This window comes from Bison bison, unplaced genomic scaffold, assembly GCF_000754665.1.
Source record: "Bison bison bison isolate TAMUID 2011002044 unplaced genomic scaffold, Bison_UMD1.0 scf7180017864274, whole genome shotgun sequence".
In the NCBI taxonomy this organism is placed as follows: Eukaryota; Metazoa; Chordata; class Mammalia; order Artiodactyla; family Bovidae; genus Bison; species Bison bison.
In genome coordinates this window covers 4,142,804-4,152,926 of record NW_011494846.1, presented here as the reverse complement: position 1 = coordinate 4,152,926, position 10,123 = coordinate 4,142,804, and the positions used below count along the sequence as shown (strand labels likewise).

Here is a 10,123-nt window from a genome sequence, read left to right as displayed (position 1 = left end):
CGACCCCACAGACTGCAGCCTACCAGGCTCCTCCATCCATGGGATTTTCCAGGCAAGAGTACTGGAGTGGGGTGCCATTGCCTCCTCAGTCAGGATGTTAGAGACATATTTATCAAGAAGCACTCATTTAGAGTTGAAAAGCAAACTGCTGCTGCCCCGAAAGTACCTACTTCTCACATCTACCAAATGAAGAAATCACATAAAACACTTCTCCTTATGCTAGAACTCCTCTACTACAAAGCTTACAAAAGTCATAATGATTTCTTTTTCCTAAAGGAATGCTTTATTGGGCTTTTATTTTGCATTTTCATATCAAAATCTATTCTTTTTCAAATATTATATGATTTAAAACATGGTTGGAAGTTAAGTTACCCACACCTTTGCTCCTCATCCCTGGTTACCAGTGGATAGCCCATGGAACCCTGGTGGGAAGAGGGGAGGATAAGAGGTGAGTTGCCAAAAATAGGTTGACAGATAATTGTCTGAGAGGAGATTCTTACTACTTTCTAATAATATGACTCACTTGGAAAACGGGATTGCAGTTTTCCTCCAGATGCTCTCATTTCCTTCTCTGTTGCTCACAGGGACGAACTCTTTCGCCAAAGTCTGGCAAAACTTCGGGAGCAGCTGGTGAAAGCCAACACCCTGGTGAGAGAGGCAAACTTCTTAGCCGAGGAGATGAGCAAGCTCACCGACTACCAGGTGACTCTGCAGATCCCTGCTGCGAACCTCAGTGCCAACAGGAAGGTAAGAATGCTCTCAAAGAGGAGGAGGGCAAGAGGCACAGCAGTAGCTTCTGAGAGGTAGAACATCACCCTGACATCTGCAGAACATCTGTGAAGAGACCCTGACGTGAGCCGGAGGGTTTGTTCTTTTAAAGACCCCGTCTAGAAACCTCTTTGGGTATATATGATCAGAATATGAGAATCTGGAGGGCTGAAAGAGTTGCTAGTTTAAATGCTTTCTTTAACACATTGCAACTTGGGAATTCCCTGGTGGTCCAGTGGTTAGGACTCTGCACTTGCACTGCTGTGGTCCAGGGTCCACTCCCTAGTTGGGAAACTAAGATCCCACAAGCTACGCACTGCAGCCAGAAATAAATAAGAAAACACTGAAACCAGAAATGGATATAACTAACTCCTCTTGCTTTTCTCTCTCATATAAATGCCTCCTGAAAATGGGGGATGTGTAAATATCTTATAATAGTACAATTCTGAGAGAGTGACAAGAAAGGAAAACTCCTATGATCCTTGTTTTATATACACAGAAGGATTCTTTGCAGCCACTTGGAAGTTTCCATCAGTAAACTTCAAGATTTTTTTCTTTAGGGAGAAACCTTGAAAAGTAATTTTTTCTCCATTCATTTTTCCCTCCGACAAGTGAGTGAGAAATGAGTCAGAGGGTATCTCATCAGCCTTCTTGCATTTCAGTCTTTTGACCAAGTAGTTCTCCTTTGCGAAATTTACTGTAAATCCATACTTACAGAAGTGTTTGTAAAGGTTTATGTGCTTTTGTACAAGGATGCTTATCATAGTTACCTTTGTAACAGCAAACATTTGAAACAGCCATGATGTTGGGCAGTAGACTAATTAGTCAAATGAGTGATACATCCCCATAACAGATCACTTTGTTGCTATTAAACATTATGTTTCTGAAGAATATTTAACCACACAAAAAGGTTAACTGTGGAGAAAGAATTGGGATGGGAAATTTGTATTTTTGCTTGGTTCTAAGTGTGATTAAAAATAAAACGTGCATGCACGGCCCTACAAAGAAGATTGAAAATAAACTAGAATATTCCGTATATGGTAGATTTCATCTTTCTTTGTATACATTATGTGTCTTTTTTAAACTTTGTACTTGGTGATAACGCACATTGCTTCAGCAGTCCAAAAACGTTATAACGAGATTTGCTGTGTTTGTTTTTTTGTTTTTGTTTTCTATATTCTACAGAGAGGAGCAATAGTGAGTGAGCCAGCTATTCAAGTGAGGAGGAAAGGAAAGAGCACCCAAGTGTGGACTATTGAGAAGCTGGAGAATAAATTAATTGATATGAGAGACCTTTATCAAGAATGGAAAGAAAAGATTCCTGAGGTAAAAGGGACAAAATGTCAAGGAGTTTGGTTGCATTAAAAGGACAGAATATGAGTAACTTAACCATCAGAACTGGAGAAGGCAATGGCACCCCACTCCAGTACTCTTGCCTGGAAAATCCCGTGGACGGAGGAGCCTGTAGGCTGCAGTCCATGGGGTTGCTAAGAGTCAGGCACGACTAAGTGACTTCACTTTCACTTTTCACTTTCATGCATTGGAGAAGGAAATGGCAACTCACTCCACTGTTCTTGTCTGGAGAATTTCACAGACGGGGGAACCTGGGGGCTATAGTCCACGGGGTCACAGAGAGTCAGACACAACTGAGTGACTAACACACAGTTGTCAGAACACACACATGTGCATCACTGAATATCTGCAGTGATGCTGGGGACATTTATATTAGAAATGTAAAGTGAAATCAGTTGGATGGGTCATAAAATATGTGATCCTCACACAGATAGGAACTACGTGAAGAGAATACCTAGCACCTTCTGCATCTTTAGTACATTTCAAGTGAAATGAAGTGGAACAAAGTAAATTTGTGCTGTTTTGTCAGTGGTGTTAAAAATCAGCTTAGATGGGCCAGCATGGGTTTTGTGTTCATTAGCATATGCTCATGCTGTCCTAGCGGTATTCATGGCTGGGTACATGCTAAGAATAATTTTAGAGAGCGTGGTCCATTGTTCGTACACTAGTAATGGAAAAAAGGACTCAACGAAGGAAATGAAGAAGAGCTCAGGGAGTAGAACCATGTGGGGTAGGGTGTGCCAGGGAAGACGGGGAGGGTTGGGGTGGGGTGTGTCGTAGGTGGGGCTGTAACTGATGGAAGGGCTTTCCAGCCTTTTCATCAGTTATCGCCCTAACAAGCCCCTCCCGTGTGCTAGTTTTGATTTATTTGTATGACATGATTCTGATTTTACTTTTAACCCATGTGGATAAATGCTTTCTTTTTGAAACATTTCAAAATAGCTAGTTTTAAATAGTATTAGATTGATGTTTTCTTTTCCTACTCACCCCCTACCCCCAATCCCCCAACCTGTCCTGCCACTCAGGCAAAGCGACTCTGCGGGAAACGAGGTGACCCTTTCTATGAAGCCCAAGAGAATCACAACCTGATTGGCGTGGCGAATGTGTTCCTGGAGTGTCTCTTCTGTGATGTGAAGCTTCAGTATGCAGTTCCTATCATCAGCCAGCAGGGGGAGGTAAGGACAAGCCAGGCTGGGAGAAAATGACCATGGCCCAAGTGTGGATTTTGTTGTTTTAACTCGATTTAAGTTATGTTCTTGATTTACATCCAGAAACTAGGGTGAAGCCTCAGGATCACGTTCTTTTTTCCCTACTAATATGAATAGGAACTATCAACATTAATTCATGGCTTTAAAAGATTATTAGAACACGTTTTTTGTTTGGGGTTCACAGGATTTTGTTTTAATCAAGTTAGAAATCTTTTGGAAACCAGATTCGGCTCTGTGCCCCCCATTGATTTCTCTTTTAATCTCTTACCTCCATAATACCCTTTAGCTCCTTCCTGGCCCCTAAGTGGTCTTTACAAAATATAAAAGTTAAAGTGAAAGTCGCTCAGTCATGTCCAGCTCTTTGCGACCCCATGGACTGTATAGACTGCCAGGCTTCTCTGTCCATGGAATTCTCCAGACTAGAATACTGGAGTGGGTAGCCGTTCCCTTCTCCAGGGCATCTTCCCAACCCAGGGACTGAACCCAGGTCTCCTGCGTTGCAGGCAGATTCTTTACCATCTGAGCCACAAGGGAAGCCCTTATAAGATGTAACTTGAGGGGATTATTTTGAAATCTGAAATATTCAAAGCAAACAAGCTTAACCATCCCATTGTTACCACCTCTTAAAAAAAAATGCCTCTCGTATATCAGTTATTTCATTATATTGGCCTTATGTCAGCCTGAAACATTTCAGAAAATGTTCAAGTTCAAACATTTTTTTTTATTACCCAGTTCATCAACGAATGTCTTCATTTTAAATTTAGTAGCATCAATATTTCATGATGCTACTAAATTTAAAAGTAATTTGTTCTTAAATAACATGCAAATTTGGAAATACTAAGTTGTTTTTCATGATTCTTTTTTTTAAGTTACATTTTTATTTTACTTTTAAAATTTATTTTTAATTGGAGGATAATTGTACAATATTGTATTGGTTTCTACCATACGTCGACATGAATCAGCTTTAGGTAAACATATGTCCCCTCCCTCTTGAACCTTCCTCCCACCCCATCCCACCCCTCTAAGTTGTCACAGAGCACCAGTTTGAGCTCTTTGCATCATATAGCAAATTCCCACTGACTATGTAGTTTACATATGGTTCATGGTGGTTCTTAGAGCAGGCTGAGTATAGGGCTCCACTCTGCCTGAAGTGAACCCAGAAAATAAACCCTAGGTTCCCAGCTGTGATGTGTAAATACATGTCTCATATTCCCACATGTGTAACCCCCTCTGTGAACACTATGGTGTGGGAGACTAGTGAGCTAACTTACTTTTTCCCATGTTAAAAATGGGCACAACTCCAATTTCAAAGAGACCTAGTAGCTGAGTCCCTAGTCAGGGTTACTTAAGCTAGCTAGGGTCCATGGTGGGCTTTGAGTGTTCCATTGATACCCCTAAAATTTTACTAAAAATGTATTAGGTTCTCAAAAACCATTAGGAGTAAAAAGCTTAAGAAGTACCATCTTCTAACTGATTTCTCATATTTCCTTTCTTCCCTTTCTCGTATTCCTTCCTCCACATTTGTCTCACATGTCAAATGCCATCAACTAATTTCTCACAGGGCCTGGGTGCCAGGGCCGGTGGCTCTGCAGAAGGTGCTCTGAGCTATCTTTGAGAATGAGCCTCACTGTTTAAGATGACAGCAGCACCCCCAGCGCGTGTATCCCTTTCACAACTTGTCGTTACAGCCTTAAAGTGCGGTATCCAAGATAAACCTGATTGATTACCGCCCTCCAAGTCTGCGAAGGTCGGGGTCATTCCTCCTGTTAATTTCAGTTCTGTGCCACAAGTTACAGGAGAGACGCTGCTAAACTCTCAATGATGCAGAGAACCACTAAGATATTCTGGAGACCTCAAACCCCACCCACCCACCCCTTTTTTTAGAAAAACCATCTTAAAGGAACTGTTTCCTTATAACTTAGTGGCTTTGTAATTGTCCTCCCTCCTGGAGTAGATCTCACCCCTGACCCTGCTTCTGGCCACCGTGTGAGGTCTGTTCACATTCTCTGCTCCCAAGAGAATAGAGGTTGTATGAGCCCAGTGGCCTGACTGTTTGGTTTGCTGTTGTAAACGCAGTGCTTAGTCCTTCCCTGGCATCCTAGTCACTTCTCCGTAAATATTTGTCGAGTGGATACATTCATCTTGTGACAACCCACACATATCTCTGTTAGAGCAGTTAATCTATACTGTTGTTCCTGGGTTTTTAATTCGCTGTCTCCTCTTTTGACTGTGAACATCCAGATAGCAGAGCCTGTGTCTTTATCTTGGTGTTCCCCACGATGCCAGGTATTTGATCAGATGAGTATGTGAATGAATATGAATGATATGAATAAATAATAATATGAATGATTATGAATAAGGGAAATAGATGACACCAAGTAGCATGTGTTGGCTGCCTTTGTGCTGTTCATGAACTGTCCTGTAGAAGAAGGGTAAGAATGAAGATGATTCCAGGAGGCAGATTTCGCTCCAAGTAAAGCCCGGTGATTACAGAGCAGGTGATGGAGTGGACTAGCTCTGGAAGTTTCCTGTTGCTGGAGGCGGCCTGGTAGTCCCAGTGGAGCTGCTCACTTGGGTTATGGTTGCATGCTTTCCGTCTCAGGTTGGTTTTGTCCACAGGCTGCCTTTTAACCCCACGGTGCTCTGGCTCCTTGGCCCAGGTTGCAGGGCGTCTCCACGTGGAAGTGATGCGAGTGACAGGCGCTGTCCCGGAGCGCATGGCGGAGGACGACTCCTCGGAGAACTCCAGTGAAAGCGGGAGTCTTGAAGTCGTAGACAGCACCGGGGAAATCATTCACCGAGTCAAGAAGCTGACATGCCGGGTGAGAGGGCGGGGCTGCGGAGGCTCGGATGAGTGACCTTTTCCATTCAAAACAATTTGATGGAACATCTTGGGCATTTTTCATATAACGTGAGTGAGTGGAAATCGCTCGGTCGTGTCCGACTCTTTGCGACCCATGGACTATACAGCCCATGGCATTCTCTAGGCCAGAATCCTGGAATGGGTAGCCTTTCCCTTCTTCAGGGGATCTTCCCAACCTAGGAATTGAACCCAGGTCTCCCACATTGCAGGCGGATTCTTTACCAGCTGAGCCACCAGGGAAGCCTGGAAATACTGGAGTGGGTAGCCTATCCCTTCTCCAGCGGATCTTCCTGACCCAGGAATCGAACCGGGGCCTCCTGCATTGCAGGCAGATTCTTTCCCAACTGAGCTATGAGGGAAGCCCCTGCATAAAACATGGCACAAGTTAAACTTTCTGACAGCAAACATGGTGATGGATAGTACTTTTTCCAGAAGTACAGCACACTTTATGATGGCAGTTGTGTGAAGTTTTGAAAGTTTCTATGTATGTGAGCTGCAAGGAGTGTATATTGTTTAGTGAATCATGCTTTTCTAGTAAAGGTTGCAGCTGTATCTGAAACTCGGTCATTAGGAAAGTTTGAGAACGATGTGTGCATTTGTCGCTGTGCTCATATACTGTAGTTACAAAACTGTGGTACAGATTTCATTACAGATGCTCTTGTATGCATGTGTACTCAGTCATGTCCGACTCTTTTCGACCCCATGGACTGTGGCCCATCAGGCTCCTCTGTCCATGGAATCTCCCAGGCAAGAATATTTCAGATGTCAAATGGATGCCTGATTTATTTCATCCCTGTGAAAAGCATGCATAGTTTGTTCTCTTTATGTGAGTTATATTTGTGGTTGGTTTGTTTTTTCCTCTTCAGGTAAAAATTAAAGAAGCAACTGGGCTGCCCTTAAACCTCTCAAATTTCGTCTTCTGTCAATACACGTTCTGGGACCAGTGTGAGCCCACGGTGGCCGCCCCTGTCGTGGATCCTGAGGTGCCTTCCCCACAGTCCAAGGACGCCCAGTACACCGTGACCTTCTCCCACTGTCAGGTACAAATGCCATTCCAAAATGAACTACTTGGGAGGCTGCCGGCCGGGACTCAGTTCAGAAGTCTACTTGTAACTTAGAGGTTTTCCCCATTATGAAACATAACACGTTTATTAGGCTTTTTAACCTCCAAGTGTACTTTATTTTTTACATACAGTTCCACTATATATATTACAATTATATTCCATGGACAATTTGTAATAGATTCTCGAGATTACTTTTTTTTCAAATTTGTGTCCGTTTTTTCTGGTTCTACACTTAGAAAACACATCCATATCACCACTTGTAAAATTTCACATATGTAAAGTCTATTAAGTCATTATTTTTCGTGTGTGCCTTTTTTAGTATATTTATTTAATTGAAGGATAATTGCTTTACAGAATTTTGTAGTTTTCTGTCACACCTCAGCAGGAATCAACCACAGGTGTACATATGTCCCCTCCCTCTTGAACTTTGCTCCCATCTCCCTCCCCATCCCACCCCTCTAGGTTGATACAGAGCCCCTGTTTGAGTACCCTGAGACCTACAGCAATTCCTACTCTCTATTTTACATATGGTAGTGTAAGTTTCCATGTTACTCTACCCATATGTTTCACCCTCTTCTCCCCTCTCCCCATGTCCATAAGTCTGTTCTCTATGTCTGTTTCTCCATTGCTGCCCTGTAAATAAATTCATCAGTTGTCAAGTCATTATTTTTATGAAAACAAGTAGCCCACTTTTTTTAAGCTGTGTTTACCAAGTCTATTTGTTAATTCTTTATTAATCTTTTGTTGTTGTTTTCTGAATATTCTTTTAAATATTCCTCATATTTCTTTACAGCCAAAAAGTTGCTCCTTTAGAAGGGTGAAACCTGGATTTAAGATACATCCTAGTTAAAAACTGGCTTAATAAGTACTAGTATCAGAGGCCTTGGACTCACTATGTGACCTGGAGTTTTTTTTCACCCCTAAAATGTGCAGTTTGTCCTAATTGGTCATTAAATTTATTTTCATTTTAAAATTCTGGCTCTATCTTCAAATATTCCAATCCCAAAGAAAGGCAAATGCCAAAGAATGTTCAAACTACCACACAATTGCACTCATCTCATATTCTAGCAAAGTAATGCTCAAAATTCTCCAAGCTAGGCTTCAACAGTACCTGAACAGAGAACTTCCAGATGTTCAAGCTGGCTTTAGAAAAGGCAGAGGAGCCAGAGATCAAATTGCCAACATCCGCTGGATCATAGAAAAAACAAGAGAATTTGAGAAAAACATCTGTTTTATTGACTATGCCAAAGCCTTTGACTGTGTGGATCACAACAAATTGTGGAAAATTCCTCCAGAGACGGGAATACCAGACCACCTGACCTGCCTCCTGAGAAATCTGTATGCAGGTCAAGAAATAACAGTTAGAACCAGAAATGAAACAACGGACTGGTTCCAAATTGGGAAAGGAGTACCTCAAGGCTGTATATTGTCACCCTGCTTATTTAACTTATAAGGAGAGTACATCATGTGAAATGCTGGGCTGGATGAAACACAAGCTAGAATCAAGATTGCTGGGAGAAATACAATAATCTCAGACATGCAAATGACACCACCCTTATGGCAGAAAGCAAAGAGGAACTCCTCTTGAAAGTGAAAGAGGAGAGTGAAAAAGCTGGCTTAAAACTCAACAATCAAAAAACGAAGATCATGGCTTCTGGTCCCATCACTTCATGGCAAATAGATGCGGAAACAACGGAAACAGTGACAGACTTTATTTTCTTGGGCTCCAAAATCACTGCAGATGGTGACTGCAGCCTTGAAATTAAAAGATATTTGCTCCTTGGGAGAAAAGCTATGACCAACCTAGATAGGATATTAAAAAGCAGAGACATTACTTTGCTGACAAAGGCCCATCTAGTTAAGCTATGGTTTTTCCAGTAGTCATGTATGAATGTGAGAGTTGGACCATAAAGCTGAGTGATGAAAAATTGATACTTTTGAACTGTGGTGTTGGAGAAGACTCTTGAGAGTCCCTTGGACTGTAGGGAGATCAAACCAGTCAATCCTGAAGGAAATCAGTCCTGAATATTCATTGGAAGGACTGATGCTGAAGCTCCAATACTTTGGCTAACTGATGGGAAGATCTGACTCATTAGAAAAGACCTTGATGCTGGGAAAGATTGAAGGCAGGAGGAGAAGGGGACAACAGAGGATGAGATGGTTGGATGGCATCAGCAACTTGGTGGACATGAGTTTGAGTCAGCTCTGGGAGTTGGTGGACAGGGAAGCCTGGCATGCTGCAGTCCATGGGGTTACAAAGAGTCACACAAGACTGAGCGACTGAACTGAACTGGTCTCCAAATAAAATAAAAAGTTAGGTAGTATAATGTTAAACCAATTCAGCACAGCACAGCCCTTCCATTTCCTTCCCTTTCCTGCTAATGGGAAGGAAATGAAAGTGGTTCCTTGCCTGCTGCTTTGTTCTGGGTGATTTGCTCTACTACTCCGTCCATTCAGTGTCTATCTCTTCACTCATCTCTTTGTGAAAAATTGGAGTGGGCGGGGCCTCCCTGGTGGCTCAGTGGTAAAGAACCCACCTGCCAGTGTAGGAGACATGGGTTCAATCCCTGAGCCAGGAAGATCCCACATGCCGAGGAGCAACTAAGCCAGTGCGCCAGAACTACTGAGCCTGTGTTCCGGAATGTGGGAGCCACAACTACAGAAGCTTGTGCACTCTAGAACCTGTGCTCTACAGCAAGAAGAGCCACCACAGTGAGAAGCCCGAGCGCTGACATAAATAAACAAACATTTCTTGAAAAGTTGGAGTGGGAGCGTTTAAGAGCAAGAGTGCAGATTGGTGGAGATAATCATATAAAATTTAATTCTGTTTTTAGTCTCCTAAGCCATAGCAAGGAACAATCATAAAT

The 10,123-nt window shown here is 42.5% G+C and overlaps 1 protein-coding gene across 3 annotated transcripts in view; it reads left to right on the top strand.

Moving 5' to 3' along the window:
* KIF13A (kinesin family member 13A) overlaps positions 1-10,123 on the top strand; it is a 199,813-nt gene that overhangs the window by 159,278 nt on the left and 30,412 nt on the right. For all 3 annotated transcript variants that reach the window (XM_010848801.1, XM_010848800.1, XM_010848799.1), the window contains exons 17-21: positions 585-747; positions 1,954-2,094; positions 3,147-3,296; positions 5,990-6,151; positions 7,059-7,232. In XM_010848801.1, the coding sequence (XP_010847103.1) occupies positions 585-747; positions 1,954-2,094; positions 3,147-3,296; positions 5,990-6,151; positions 7,059-7,232 (790 nt within the window). The remainder of the gene's footprint in view (positions 1-584; positions 748-1,953; positions 2,095-3,146; positions 3,297-5,989; positions 6,152-7,058; positions 7,233-10,123) is intronic.